The sequence below is a fragment of the Daucus carota genome, chromosome 2 (genome assembly GCF_001625215.2).
Source record: "Daucus carota subsp. sativus chromosome 2, DH1 v3.0, whole genome shotgun sequence".
Taxonomy (NCBI): domain Eukaryota; kingdom Viridiplantae; phylum Streptophyta; class Magnoliopsida; order Apiales; family Apiaceae; genus Daucus; species Daucus carota.
The window spans coordinates 58,361,691-58,377,922 of NC_030382.2; the positions used below are offsets into that span (position 1 = coordinate 58,361,691).

Sequence of the window (16,232 nt, forward strand, 5' to 3'; positions counted from 1 at the left end):
AAAGAATTGCAGGGTGATTAGATTGTTTTTCTTATTCTGTGTCCACACTAATCGACTTACCTGAAACAAGCTCGTTCATATATCTTGATTTTATCGAAGTTATTGAAATGATCATATTAGGTTGGTATCACATTAAAATTAATTGACATCCGATCCGGAAGAAGCATACATGACCGAAAACTCTGCTAGCCTACAGAAATTTTAAAATGTGCGAGAGTGTGCGATTTTTCAGTTAGGTGACAACGTAATCTCTTGAATTTTTAAAATGTGTGAGTGTGATTTTTCAGTTAGGTGACAATGTAATCTCCTGAATGTACAAAAATATTAAGGATTTTTAAACAAAAAAACTGCTTCATGCTATAACATTGGTACGTGAGTAGCTTGAACTCAAATTAATAATGTCCGATATAATGTTTAAATATATTGCATAATAAAAATTATTCTAGCTGACATTCTGTTTGGTATTGCAGCAGTAAAAACGATTATTTTGTTCCTGAAAAATAGGTAAAAAAACTGTTTGACAATTCATAACTAGTTTTGGTTCAAAAGTAGATTCTATGTTTTAGAAAAAGCTAATTTTCTACTCTATAAAAAAATATAACATATTTCATCATCAAAATTCACCAAAAATATTAGTTTTTTTATATTATAACATAAGATAACAAAATACAAAAAATAATACTATTGTCTAATTTATACAAGAGCTCTTTTACTGTTTTTTTTCCCCAACACCTGACGGTAGGCTTGTAAATGGATCGGATATCCGATCCGATCCGTGATTAAATAAATGTATATGGATTTTTATTAAAAAAATCCGATCTGCTAATAATCCGATCCGATAATAATCCGGTCCGATAAAAAATGGATATGGATATGGTCAAATCCGATCTGTTAACGATCCGATCCGATTCATGCTTAACTATATTATATATTTTATATTATATTGTATTATAATATAATATATTATTATTATTAATATATTACATACAAAATAAAAATTTCTAAAGATACAAGACAAAACCCTAAATCATATTTTCTTATAATCGATCAGCCGCTTCTAATTCTTGACATGGCTCTCACTCTTGTTATCCGGTTAATCTATAATCATTTTTTTTTTATGTAGAGTGAGTATAAACACAGGAGCTAACTCTTCCACTTAAAACCTCCACAATCACATGGTTCCGTATTTAAGACATATTTATCGATTTTAATCCTTATTAATAGAGGAGCAAATCATAATTTGCTTCCTCAAAAAATATTAAACAACTTATTTATTATTTTTCTATTTACTTGATAAATTTCGTGTTGAAGTTTTTATAAGAACAACCAACAGATTTTTTATTAAATACTGCTTTATTAGTTTTTTTTTTACCTATTACGCTAAAGTTTATGAATTAATATAGCTAGAAAATATCACTTATTTTTTGTATGGAAGTCAAAACATTGTTCACGATGAAAAAATATATTTAATTTTTAGTGGATCGGGGCTCCGATCCGATTGTCCGTGATCCGAGTGGACCGGATATGGATTGACTTGTAAAATATCCGACTCCTGATCTGAATCCGATAAATTTAAATGGATTAGGATATGAATTTAGCTAAATCCGATCCAAATCCGATTCGTTTACAGGCCTACCTGACGGTTCTGAAAAATTGACTATAGTTTATAACTCAAAATATCAAAAAAATTAATATTATATACACTTATCCAATTTTTAGTTACAACTCAAACTATGAAGATATCAAAAATATAAGCACTACAAACAATTATCTAATTTCTATTAAAACACTTTTATTACCTGCACTTCTAACAATTCTTACAAACAGTGGTTATGAAGAACAGGGCAGCCATAGGCCCTACTCTTCTTATTATTCCATCAATGTCTGAGACTCAGTAGATAGGACTAGCAAATTCAGTTTCTAAGATTCTCCCTTACACAACATTTGGTAAAAGCTCTTTTCATAATTCACTATTCACATTATGTCACATTTATTAGCTACTCTTAATATTTATGAACCGCAAAGATAAATTCCATGCTGCAAACACCAACAAACAAAAACAATTTTTCATACAAAAATGAATACCTGTGTACGCCCTATAAAACAAGTTCACAAAAGTTAACTTCACATCCTTCTGGTTTTGCCTTGGCTAATCTATAGGGCTTTGATTAATAGCATAACATTTGACATTTAATAAGGATCCAACAAAATCACTTTAGACAAGAATATCCTCATTACAGCAGCAAAACAAGTTCATACTGTCAAAACAAATTCATGCAAAACTAAAATACTAAAACAAAAGACTATTAATGTTTTGTTTTCCACTAAAGCATATAAGATTAGACTTTGCAACTGATAGCATCTCCTAGTCGAAGAGGCTGAATCCCATATCATCATCACTTTCTTCTTTTGGTTCTTCCTGCAAATATTAAACAAAACAAAGTATAAGAAAATAATATTAAGAATAACTAAACATTACGTATATGAATTTGAACATGATACCAACAGAAGGCAATAAAGGTATTCAGAGTAATTTCATTTTAAATAGAATTTATGGCAACTTAAATCATGAATAAAATTCATCCCCATAGAACTGATAAGAGCAATTGCCCACAAAATGAACAAAAAAGTAACCTCCATTGAACAATTGAAACAAAATTTAAAAATATAGTATACGAAAGCAAATCTTGGCCAAAGAGAACAAGCAAATACCAACAAACTTCTAGTGAGAATCTCAATACCCAGTACCAAATTAAAATTTTAATTTCACATTTTAGTATCAAAAAAGCATTCATAAAATCAGCTTGTTTCCTATTCAATATTAAGTTAAGAGTAATAGAATTACGACTCTAATTATTTCAAAAATTAAGAAAGAACGAAGATACAGTAAACTCAAAGGGCAAGCCACAGTGTCACACTATTAAATCACAAACAATCTACAATACAACTCTAAACAATATCAACAAGGCTACTTCTATAAACAAAACTAAATCTACTAGCCAAAACTAACTAATCAAGAACAAAAATCCATTACCTTCTTTTCCTCAACAGGAGCTTTGGTTTCAGCAGCAGCAGCACCTCCAGCCTGAGCAGTAACAGCAACAGCACCGCCACCACCACCAGCTCCAACATTCATCACAAGATCATCAATGCTCCTCTTCTCAGCTAGCTTAGCAAACAAACTAGGCCAGTATGATTCAACATTAACATTGGCTGCCTTCAAAAGAGTTGAAATCTTCTCCGACTACAGCAAAATTCAACCAATTAGCCAATAACAGGACAACTCCCACACACAAACACATGCTCATGTTCACTTACAACTGATGACAACAAACCAATTCATAAAACGCACGATACATGTCTGCTCTTATAATTGACAATAAACTAATTTGTAAAACCAACAAACACAAACAAGGTATTAAATAAAATTTAACCTATTACAATTAGCCTCTCTCTCTCTCTCTCACACACACACACACACACACACACATTTTCACCTAAAATTTGACAATATACTAATTAGTCAAAACACCAAAAAAAAACAGATTGCAACTATCCTCTCTCTCTCTCTGTCTGCCTCAGTCTCTCTTTCTCGCTCTCTCTCTCTCTCATACCAATTAGTATAAATCACATACAGAACCACACACTAATCAATCAATCAGTGGTAAACATAAACAAAACACGTAGATACACAATAAAATGCACGTAAATACTCACAGTGACGGGGATCCCATCGTCGGAGAGGATCAAACAAGCGTAAGTGCAACCAAGCTCTCCGATAGACATCTTTTCACTGTCAATTTCAAATCAATCAGAGAAATTATAATTGAAATCAAATCGAGATCATGAAACTTAATTACAAATCTCAGGTAAAATCACAAATTACAAAAATGTTACCTGAAGATTTGAGTCTCTCTTCGCCGCTACGTAGATTTAGGGTTTGTTATGCAATAGAGGGGTTTATTCGTGAAATGCGTGTTTTTATATAGTTACCCTAACGTTTGGGCTTTCGTACGGGCCTTTTAATTCTTTTAATGGGCCTTGTGTTTTGTGATTGTGGGATTTCTTTGGACTTATTTAAGCAGTTTTTCAATAATGTATAACGCATAATATGCAAAACTTTTTTTTTTTTTGAGAAATTTCTTATGTAAAACTTATTTATCGGTTACAAGAATAAAAAGTAAAATAACTATTTTGACTATAAATTTAATTTTATTACAATAAATTAATATATATGTTTTTTATCATATAATTTCATTTGTAAATTAAATTTTCTATGTTACAAAACATGCATGTCACAAATTATATATAATTCTAACTTTGTCATATAGATTGAGGCTCATTGTCATATGTATTCTAAATATTTCTTAATATTTTACAATAAATATAAAATTTTAAATTTATTTATAAAATCAGAAGGTCAGTACAGCTTAACATACAAACAAAATTAATATGTGAAAACAATCCGGGCGTAGAGAATTAAATTTATTAAAAATTATTCAAGAGAATTTTGCAATTGTTGAATATAAATTTTATGCATTTTGTTCTTGATATATGCCGCATCGCATGCATGTCATTGGTTCAGTGTCGAATACTTTGTATGACTTAATAGGACAATTATAAATGATGAATAGGCTTTGTAATTTATTTTTTCTTGCTCATTATACATCGGAAACTTTTAAAATATTTATCTTTTAAAAATATAGGGGTAAAACAAAATATCTACAAAAAATGCAGGAGATACATGCATGTACTATGAAGGTAACTGTTGCCATCCCTTGATGAGCCGAAGTTGTTGCCTGAATTTCACGTTGATGCGAGTGTACATGGAGGCAAGTTGTTTGCTTCATATAATTTGAGGCAAGTTGTTTGCTTCATATAATTTAATACGCTTCTGTAGTTATGCACCCACCGTTCTTCTTTTTTTATTCAAGGAAAGAAGTCTGTTCATTTAACAACTCAAACTCGTGCATCTGGTTGCTACAGGACTCCTGGGCGATTAATCAGTTCAGTGAGAGGCTAATCATTCTCTCGAGGTCTTTTGGCAGTTCTGGACAATATGTATGTGTTTGATTGAAGGCTCATTAATAGAATTAGAGTGTTTTACGTGAAATTAGCTGTTTCGAGCAATTATATTGTGTTTTAAAATTCATTTTGTTTAGCAGCCAATTTGAAATAGGAGTTTTTTTATTTTTATTTAGTTTCAAGAGTTCAAAAGGAACCTGCTATGAAATGCTTAGTATTCTTGGAATAATAGTATTTTTTTATATAAAATTTAATTGAATGGTTGTGATAATTGTATTTTTTTTATATAAAATTTAATTGAATGGTTGTAATCATTTGAATAGTTGTGTATGTTGGATGATCGAGTATGTCAAGTTTTTTTTTTTTGATGTGTATATGTGATTTTAATGGTTGTGGTTGTTTGAATAGTTGTGTCTGTTGGATTACATATGATTTGAATAGTTGTGATTGTTTGAATAGTTGTGTCTCTTAGATGATGGAGTATCTCAAGTTTTAGTAATCTCTCTATATATATAGAAAACTTTAAAAAATATAATTATCACAATACACACAATTACTTCTAAGGATAATTGAGATCAGATTCTCTTGTGCAGCATACTTCACAAACAGGTTCTTTCCCTTATACTACATAATTTTGGATGATATATATAACGTGTGTATATGCTTAATATTTATGTTTTAGTTTTAATTTATTTTATAAATAAATTTAATATAAATTAAAATTATATATATATGTGTATCAATATAATATATACAAATATTGTGACAAAAATATATTGTTATGTTTACACTGGTCAATTTGTTTTTATTGTTATTTGTTGATAAATTAGTGATAAAAAATTATTATATTCGCACTAATATCTAGCTCCATGTCTAGAACTAATACAGTAATATCTATGTCCGCCTACACATTGTACTTTGTACTTTATAGGACTTGAATCAATGATAACCACGAGTGCTCTTACTTTGTTAGTTGTTACAATCAAGTTCTTAGTGTTTTTGGTTTGGACTCTTATAAAGATTTATAAAGATATTTGACAGGATACTTTTTTCAAAATTTACGATCTAATGTTCATGTAGTCATTTATAATTGCTAAAAAATTCAATTTTGGTTGAAAAAGTTGAGCAGGATAGAGTTTATTTCTTTATTTTATTTTTTTATTAAATCAATAAAATAAATAAATAAATATATATATATATATATATATATATATATATATATATATTAAATACAAAATTAAATCAACCATGCTAAAAATATATGATAATCATAATTATATAATATTTTAAAATACAACACTAAATTATGATTATTTTTGTAAATATGATAATTACTGTGGTAGACTTTTCTTTAGGTGATAAAAATATGCCAAGACTTTTTAACACCTTTCCTTCTTCTAAATTTCTATTACCAGAAAACTATATTTCTTATTTATGATCTTCACTGATAAACATGCATTAGAGCCAGCTAGCTATGTATACTGTTAGGACCATATTAACAAGGTTCTTGTAATTCAGATCACCATGATGCGTTATGATACCAGTCTCAACTGTAATGCTTGGCTATCCGCTCCACACAAGCGGCAAAGATTGGAAAAAGATGCTGTCATTGCGATTCATGATGGAGAGTATCATGCTCGAGAATTCCTATTCAAAAAAGTACTTGCCAAGAGTGATGTTGGTAGGTTAAGCAGGCTGATCATCCCGAAAAAGTTTGCAATTCAGAACTTTCCCAGCATTGATGTCAATGCACGTATAGAAGATTGTGTGTTTCACATTGATTTTTATGATGGTCTAAAAAATCTATGGACTTTTCGCTATTGCTTCTGGAAGTGTAGCCGGAGTTATGTCTTCACAGGCGCCTGGAATAAATTTGTCAAGGCGTATGAACTCCAGGCTGGTGATAGTGTTTTGTTTTACAAGAATTACAGTGGAGATGAAAGTTTTTTTGGTATCGAAGTTCGTTATGCAGGTGCCAGAAACATTGTTGGCTCTGTAACCAAAAATTTAAACAATGTAGAGGAGTTCATGAATGATGATACTGTAAGGGTCAAGGAAGAACATGAGGTGTCAGCATCTCAACTGAAGGAAAAAGATGTTATGCTATTTGGTGTTCGTATAAAAAGAGCGTCCAAAGATTTTCAAGGTAAAAATCTTATAATAATGTGAAAAAACTTCTTGTATGAAGGGCTAGTTAAGTTAATATTGTACTGAAGTGTCTATAATGTTGTTGATGTATTTTTTGAAGGTGAAAGCAACGACGTGATTAAAGAAGAGGAGGAGTATTTAGTACACAAGGCCGACAATCGGAGAGTGAAGGAAGAGGAAGAGGAATTTGTAGGCCTGAAAGTAGACCTTAACTTAACACTCTGATTTTGTTAAATACGAAGAAATCAGTTCTTATTCGAAACTTCAGGTGCAAGAAGTATTTTGATGGCAAGTCTTGTCGGTTTGAGCTGGCGAATTAGAACACTGGTTTTAGTTTCATTTTTGATTTCTCAATAGGCATGTGGAAGGTGACCAGCCGAAGATATCCATCTTCTTACTCTTTCTGTCTAAACATGGATATCTTCTGCTTGTCCATTACAAGCCAAGACCATAACATTGGTTGAAATTGAATCATACATTTATATAATCTGACGACAGAGAGTAATCAATTTAATTTGAGCTGATTAACAGATTTCAATTAACTAATAAACTTCTGTTACTCTAGTCTTCCGGCTTATGTTGGACTGTTATATTAACGAAATACAAATTATAATTTAAGCTTGGTTTCAGAGTCATTTTCCTTATATGTGAGAAACCCTGCAAGCCTGCGTTATCTGTCAAATTTATTACAACTTGGGGAGATACCAGAAAACATGAATGAATTAAATGTTGCCTGAATTCCATTTAGACTACAAAGATATACTACTCAACTTCAATCTAATCTAGCAGTGAATTCTATTCTTCATGAGACTGAGCACAAAATTAAACGGCTGAACGGCCTTCGATTAAACCAGAACTTTCATCTTTCTCATTGTCACCCCCCTTTTTATCAGAATTGGTTTTTGAACTAATTGAATACTGACCATCAGTAGTAATAGAAGCATAAATAGCTATAATCAGAGCCAGCACGTAAATTACCAAAGCAATGGCAATTTATTCAATAACTAGTGAATAAAGCCGCGCTTCGCGACGGCGTTACGAATATGTTATAAATTTTGATACGAATTAATATTATAATTGCATAAAAGTTTTTTTGAGTCATGTTCCCGTTAAACATATCATTAATAAAAAATATTATAATTAATCTAAAAATTTGTTTAAGTGACCCTCCTGTCAAACACAGTACTAATAACAAAAAATTATAAAGATATTAGTTTGAGTCGCCTTACTGTCAAACACACTACTAATAAAAAATTATTATAATTATGATGAAGTTAAAGATTATATCTAGATGAAAATTATTTTAAGCCATGGTCCCGATAAAAAATTATTTTAGCCGTTTTCCCGTCAAACACAATACTGATAGAAAATTTATCATTATTTAGATAAAGATTAATTTGGGTCGTCCTCCCCTCAAATAAAATACTATTGTATTTTTCTTTAAGATTCATGTTTCTTAATTGTTTAGAATTATCTCTTTTTCTTTTAAGGTTCCTGTTTTTTAACTACTTAAAATTTCATAGATTTTAGCTATTCTATTTTTGTTAAAATTCTTATTTCTTAACTACTTAGAATTATAAGTATCTCTTTTATGATTACTATTTTTTAGCTACTTTACCTATTTTCTCTTAAAATATTAGAAAATTTAATCGGAAAGTTTCTAAGACTCCACATAACCTCTCTCGCGTATCCTCTCAGGAATCATTTACATTATGATAAAATTATAATTATAATTGGATAAATATAGTCGATTTCATAGATTTTATTTTTTAATTGTTTATAATTATATCTTTTTTTAAGATTCATATTTGTTAACTATTTAGAATTTCACAAATTTTAGCTATTATATTTTTGTTAAGATTTCTATTTCTTAACTATTTAGAATTATATCTCTTTTACAATTACTGTTTTTAACTAATTTATCAACTTTTTCTCAAAAAATTTAAAAAATTAAACGAAAGATTTTTAGAGGCGCCACCTAGCCCTCCATTCTGAATCTTGAAAACTACTGTCCATGTTTTGCTTCTCTCCGCAATCCTGTAGTTCAAGAATGAGATGCAGGGGTTTTAAATTTATATAAATCAGATAGGGCCGACTATAAAATCTTTTCTAACTAAATATGAAGAGTAATTCAGATAATTTTAAATTATTTTTAAAAAATTTAGAGAACTCATTTTTTAAAAAAAATCATGGAATAATTAAGATTTTGCAGCAGAATTCTAAATTTTAATAATTTCTATATTAATATGTAATTAAAAATTAAAATTTTATTACCTTTATGATTTCTAAATAAGAAAAAGAATTGTATTACTTTTAGAATCCTTTTCTAGATTCTACGGTATTACTTTTAGAATCCAATAAGAAAATTGTGTTATCTTTAGAATTCTTAAACCTCATTTTTTGAAATTAGAAGACTGTTATCTTTAGAATTCTTAAACTTGATTTTTTGAATTATAATTATATTTTTTATCCGAAATTTAAGAAAAATCAGAAGACTGAATCGAACATTTCTAGAGACACCCGCATCCTCCTTTATATATATATAATAGCATAAAAATTATTTTAAGTCATCTTCCGTTCAAACATATCCCTGATAAAAAATATTATAATTGGTATAGAAAATTATTTTAGTGGCCATCATGTCAAACACAATACTAATAATAAACTTATTTCGAACCCCCTTCCCGTTAAAGACAATATTAATCCATAATCATTATTTTTATGATTTAAAAATTAAATATTATAATTTAGGTTAAAATTAGTTTGTCATGCTCTCTTGTCAAACACAATACTAATAACAAAATATTAACTTAGATATTCGTTTGAGTCGTCGTACAGTCAAACACAATATTAATAAAAATTATTTTAATTATGATAAAATTTAAAGATTATAATTGGATAAAAATTATTTTGGACCGTGGTCCCGTTTTAACGAAAAAAATATATTATAACATAGAAAAAAATTATTCTAACCACTTTCCCGTCAAACATAATACTAATTGAAAATTTATTATTATTTTAGATAAATATTAATTTGGGCCGCCTCCCCTGTCCGTCTAACACAATACTAATCATTTGCATTATCATAAAATCAGTATATGATTTCTATTTTATATATCCTATTTTATTTGTTAATTATTTTTATTTTATGATTCCTATATATTAGTTAAAAAATAATATTCTTTTATAGTCCAATTTTTTTGCTATTAGTTTTTTTAAAGATTATCATCTTTACAATCCCTTGTTTTCTATTCGAAATTTTAAAAAAATTATAAAACTAAATCGGGGAAAAAAAATTATACGTATTTCCTTACAAATCTTAAATATGAATTGTATTTTATCTATGATTGTTAGTTTAAATAAATATAATCCTATTCCTTTTAGGATTCCTAGATTAGAAAAGAATTGTAATTGTATTAACTTTTGGAATCCTTCAACTTGATTACTTTAAATTATAATTATATTTTTTATTCGATTTAATAAAAGTATAAGGAAAGAATTTTCTTATTTTTAGATACGAATAAAAAAAAAATTGTATTACCTTTAATATCCTTGAACTTGATTTTTTGAATTATAATTTTGTTTTCAATTCAAAATTCAAGAAAATTATAACACTAAATCGAACTATTATCGAGATTGGTTGTAAGTTCATGCATATTATCGAATTGCTACCTCCTTGATCTTTATGAAACGACGTGAGTTTACCGCTACGAACCTGTTTAGACAATTATATTCCGAAAGATGCTTGTTTTTATTTTTTAGATATATGATTTAAGAAAAACTAATAAAATAAGATTATAAATTTTATAACTTTTAAAAGTAAGAATTATTTTTTTAATTATATTTGTTCAATAATTGTTATTTTGAATAAATAGGATCCTACTCTTTTATGATTTCTACATAAATAAAAGAATTGTACTATCTTTGCAATATTTTTATCTATACAATACTTGAACCTGATTTTTAGATTATATTTTTATTTTCTATATTCTTAATTTTATTTTCTGCTCCAAATTTAAGAAAATTATTTATATATATATATATAATTTGAAAAGAATTAATAAAATAAGACTATAATTTTATGACTTTCGAAAATAAGAATTATGTTATATTAAATAAATAAAATCATACTCCTTTTACGAAACTAGAATAAGAAAAAGAATTGTATTACCTTTGCAACCCTTGAACCTCATTTTTAAATTTTAATTTTATTTTTCATTCAAAATTTAAGAAAATTATTTGTTAGATATATGATTTGATATTTTTTTAATAAAATAAGACTATAAATTTTATAACTTTTGAAAATAAGAATTGTATTTTTTAACATGATTTTTAGGTTATAATTTTATTTTCAATTTAAAATTTAATTAAAGAAATTATAAGACTAAATTCATTAATTCTAGACACGTTGAGTTAGTATTATATTATTCTTCTATATATCTTATCGAAAATAAAATGTTATAATATAAATTTCGACTACATGTTCTATATATCTTATCGAAAATAAGAATTGTACATATTATCTTACAAATCTTAAATATAAATTGTATTTTATCTATTATTATTAGTTTGAATAAATATAATTTTTTTCTTTTTGGATTACCAAATAAGAAAAGAATTGTATCATCTATAGAATCCAATAAGAAATATTAAATAAGAAAAGAATTGTATCATCTTTATAATTCAATAAGAAAAGAATTGTATTACTTTTAGAATTCTTGAACCTGATTTTTTGAATTATAATTATAATTTTTATCCGAAATTTTAGAAAAATTAGAAGACTGAATCGAACAATTTTAGAGACGCCCGCATCCTCCTTTATATATATATAAATATATATAAATATATATATATATATATGTATATATATATATATATATATATTGATGTATAATGCATAATATATTATTTCTTATGTAAAACTTATTTCTCCGTTACAAAAATGAAAGTAAAATAACTATTTTGACTATAAAAATTAATTTTATTATAATAAAATAATATATATGTTTTTTATCATATAATTTCATTTCTGAATTAAATTTTCTATGTTACAAAACATGCCTGTCACAAATTATATATCAATTTTAACTTTATCATATAGGTTGAGACTCATTTGTCATATATATTCTAAATATTTCTTAATATTTTACAATAAATATAAATTTTTAAATTTATTTATAAAATCAGAAGGTCGGTGCAGCCTAACATACAAACGAAATTAATATGTATAAACAATCTGGGTGTAGAGAATTAAATTTATTAAAAAATTATTTAAGATAATTTTCCAATTGTTGAATTAAATTTCAATGCCCTTTGTTCTTGATATACCCGAGTTTGTAAAAGAACATTCCACGGACTACTTAACTCAAAAGTCAAAACCCTAGTGACGGTTTCTACTCCCATCTGATCGCATGCATGTCATCAGTTGCGGTCTGTTGTATTTTGTTGAATACTTTGTACTCTCTCAGTCACATTTTATGTTTTACGGCGATTAAGTCCTATTTTATGTTTGACGGAGATTAAAAAAATGTAAAAAAATGTAGTAAATGTAGTTGAAAACTGAGTAAAGTGGTGGATTTATCAATATTTAATAATAGATTTGAGATAGTGGAAAAAAGTGGAGAGTGTAATAATGTTTATTTAATAAAAAGAGAGTATAAAATATAAAGATAGTGGATGTAATAATGAAAAGTAGTGTTCAAAAATAGTAAGTATAACAGGTACGGAGGAAGTATGACTTAATAGGACAATTACAGATGATGAATAGGCTACATAATTTTTTTTTCTTCCTCATTATATATCTGAAACCTTGAAATATTTATCTTTTAAAAAATATGCATACTAATTGATGAGCCGAAGTTGTTGCCTGAATTTCACTTTGATGCGGGTGGACAAGGAGGCAAGTTGCTTGCTGGATATATATTCTTTGGCATGATTTCTTGATATGATATTAATACGCTGCTGTAGTTATGCACCCACCGTCCTCCTCCGTTTTTTATTCAAGGAAAGAAGTCTGTTCATTTAACAACTCAAGCTCGTGCATCTGGTTGCTACAGGGCTCCTGGGCGATTAATCAGTTCATTAAGACGCTAATCATTCTCTCGAGGTCCTTTGCGAGGCTGGACAATATGTATATGTTTGATTAAAGGCTCGATTAATAGAATTAGAGTGTTTTACGTGAAATCAGCTGCTTCGAGCAATTATATTGTGTTTTAGAATTCATTTTGTTTAGCAGCCAATTTGAAATAGGAGTTTTGTTATTTTTATTTAGTTTCAAGAGTTCAAAAAGAACCTGCTATGAAATAGTTAGTACTCTTAAAATAATAGTATTTTTTTTATATAAAATTTAATTGAATGGTTGTGATAATAATATTTTTTATATATAATTTAATTGAATTGTTGTGATCATTTGAATAGCTGTGTATGTTAGATTATCGAGTATGTCAAGTTTTTTTTTAATGTGTATATGTGATTTTAATGGTTGTGATTGTTTGAATAGTTGTGTTTGTTGAATTATATATGATTTGAATAGCTGTGATTGTTTGAATAGTTGTGTCTATTAGATGATGAAGTATCTCAAGTTTTTGTAATGTCTATATATACACAAAATTTTAAAAAATATAATTATCACAATACACACAATTACTTCTAAGGATAACTGAGATCGGATTCTCTTGTGCAGCATACTTCACAAACAGGTTCTTTCTCTCACTACATAATTTTGGATGATATATATAACGTGTGTATATGCTTAATATTTATGTTTTAGTTTTAATATATTTTATAAAAAAATTTAATATAATTTAAAATTATATATATGTGTATCAATATAATATATACAAATATTGTGACAAAAATGTATTGTTATGTTTACACTGATCAATTTTTTTTTATTACTATTTGTTGATAAATTAGTGATACAGAATTATTATATTCACACTAATATCTAGCTCCATGTCTGGAACTAATATAATAATATTTATGTCCGCCTGTACTGTACTTTGTACTTTATACGATTCGAATCAATGATAACCACCGGTGCTCTTACTTTGTTACTGTTCTCCTTTCTCCAAAATTTACGATCTAATGTTCATGTAGCCGTTTATAACTATAATTGCTAAGAAATTCATTATTTTTGGTTGAAAAAGTTGAGCTGGATAGAGTTTATTTCTTTATTTCTTTATTAAATCAATTAAATATATATATATATATATTAAATACAAAATTAAATCAACGATGCTAAAAATATACGATAATCATAATTATATAATATTCTAAAATACAACACTAAATTATTATTATTTTTGTAATATGCAGGTAATTACTGTGGTAGACTTTTCTTTCAGTGATAAAAATAGGCCAAGACTTTTTAACACCTTTCCTTCATCTAAATTTCATTTTACCATATCAACCTCTAATAATTTGAGTGATAAAAAGATCAAATAGTGGTCAAATTATTACCAGAACACTATATTTCTTATTTATGATCTTCACTGATAAAAATGCATTAGAGCCAGCTAGCTATGTATACTGTTAGGACCATATTAACAAGGTTCTTGTAATTCAGATCACCATGATGTGTTATGATACAAGTCTCAACAGTGATGCTAGGCTATCCCCTCCACACAAGCGGAAAAGATTGGAAAAAGATGTTGTCATTGCGATTCATGATGGAGAGTATCATGCTCGAGAATTCCTATTCAAAAAAGTACTTGCCAAGAGTGATGTTGGTAGGTTAAGCAGGTTGATCATCCCGAAAAGGTTTGCGATTCAGCACTTTCCCAGCATTGATGTCAATGCACGTATAGAAGATTGTGTGTTTCACATTGATTTTTATGATGCTCGAAAAAATCTATGGACTTTTCGCTATTGCTTCTGGAAGTGTAGCCGGAGTTAAGTCTTCACAGGCCGCTGGAATAAATTTGTGAAGGCGTATAAACTCCAGGCTGGTGACAACGTTCTGTTTTACAAGAATTACAATGGAGATGAAGGCTTTTTTGGTATTGAAGTTCGTTATGCAGGTACAAGAAACGTTGTTGGCTCCTTAGCAAATAATTTATACAATGGAGAAGAGTTCATAAATGATGATACTGTAAGGGTCAAGGAAGAACATGAGGTGTCAGCATCTCAACTCAAGGAAAAAGATGTTATGCTATTTGGCGTTCGTATAAAAAGAGCGTCCAAAGATTTTCAAGGTAAAAATCTCATAATAATGTGAAAAAACTTCTTGTATGAAGGGCTAGTTAAGTTAATATTGTACTGAAGTGTCTATAATGTTGTTAATGTATTTTGTGAAGGTGAAAGCAACGACGTGATTAAAGAAGAGGAGGATTATTTAGTACACAAGGCCGACTATCGGAGAGTGAAGGAAGAGGAATTTGAAGGCCTGAAAGTAGACCTTAACTTATCACTCTGATTTTGTTAAATACGAAGAAATCAGTTCTTATTCGAAACTTCAGGTGCAAGAAGTATTTTGATGGCAAGTCTTGTCGGTTTGAGCTGGCGAATTTAGAACACTGGTTTTAGTTTCATTTTTGATTTCTCAATAGGCATGTGGAAGGTGACCAGCCGAAGATATTCATCTTCTTGCTCTTTCTGTCTAAACATGGATATGTCCATCACAAGCCCAGACCATAACTTTGGTTGGAATTGAATCATACATTAATATTATCTGACGACAGAGATGATCAATTTCATTTGAGCTGATTAACAGATTTCAATTAACTAATAAACTTATGTTACTCTAGTATTCCAGCTTATGTTGGACTATTATTTTAATGAAATAAATTATATCATATTTTAAGCTTGGTTTTCAGAGTCTTTTTCCTTATATCTGCAAGCCAGCGTTTCCTTATCATAATCTCTCATAGGTTTTGACTGTCTATGGGATGAATGCACCCATTACATATCAACACTCTTCTATCATCACTATCTTCGTCATCCCCATCCTCACTAAACTGAAGTTGTTGTTCAGGGTGACTCCAGCGAGCTTCAATTATGGGCTGATCATCAGTTATTGTCGATGTAGTGGAACTGCTTTCACCTTCACTTTGGAAGTC

General features: G+C 28.4%; 3 protein-coding genes across 3 annotated transcripts; 2 read left to right on the forward strand and 1 right to left on the reverse strand.

Moving 5' to 3' along the window:
* Positions 1–2,163: 2,163 nt before the first annotated feature.
* Positions 2,164–4,037, reverse strand: LOC108206231 (large ribosomal subunit protein P1). The gene is made up of 4 exons (XM_017376461.2): positions 3,898–4,037; positions 3,718–3,793; positions 3,035–3,244; positions 2,164–2,419 (listed from the first exon to the last, which is right to left on the reverse strand). The coding sequence occupies exons 2-4, from the start codon at positions 3,784–3,786 to the stop codon at positions 2,366–2,368; spliced, it is 333 nt and encodes a 110-aa protein (XP_017231950.1). The 5' UTR covers positions 3,787–3,793; positions 3,898–4,037; the 3' UTR covers positions 2,164–2,365.
* Positions 4,038–6,552: 2,515 nt separating this feature from the next.
* LOC108207888 (AP2/ERF and B3 domain-containing transcription factor At1g51120) lies at positions 6,553–7,398 on the forward strand. Its single transcript, XM_017378316.2, has 2 exons — positions 6,553–7,171; positions 7,274–7,398. The coding sequence occupies exons 1-2, from the start codon at positions 6,553–6,555 to the stop codon at positions 7,396–7,398; spliced, it is 744 nt and encodes a 247-aa protein (XP_017233805.2).
* Positions 7,399–14,749: 7,351 nt separating this feature from the next.
* Positions 14,750–15,589, forward strand: LOC108207889 (AP2/ERF and B3 domain-containing transcription repressor TEM1). Its single transcript, XM_017378318.2, has 3 exons — positions 14,750–14,975; positions 15,081–15,368; positions 15,471–15,589. Exons 1-3 carry the CDS (start codon positions 14,750–14,752, stop codon positions 15,587–15,589), a joined length of 633 nt encoding a protein of 210 aa, XP_017233807.2.
* Positions 15,590–16,232: the final 643 nt, after the last annotated feature.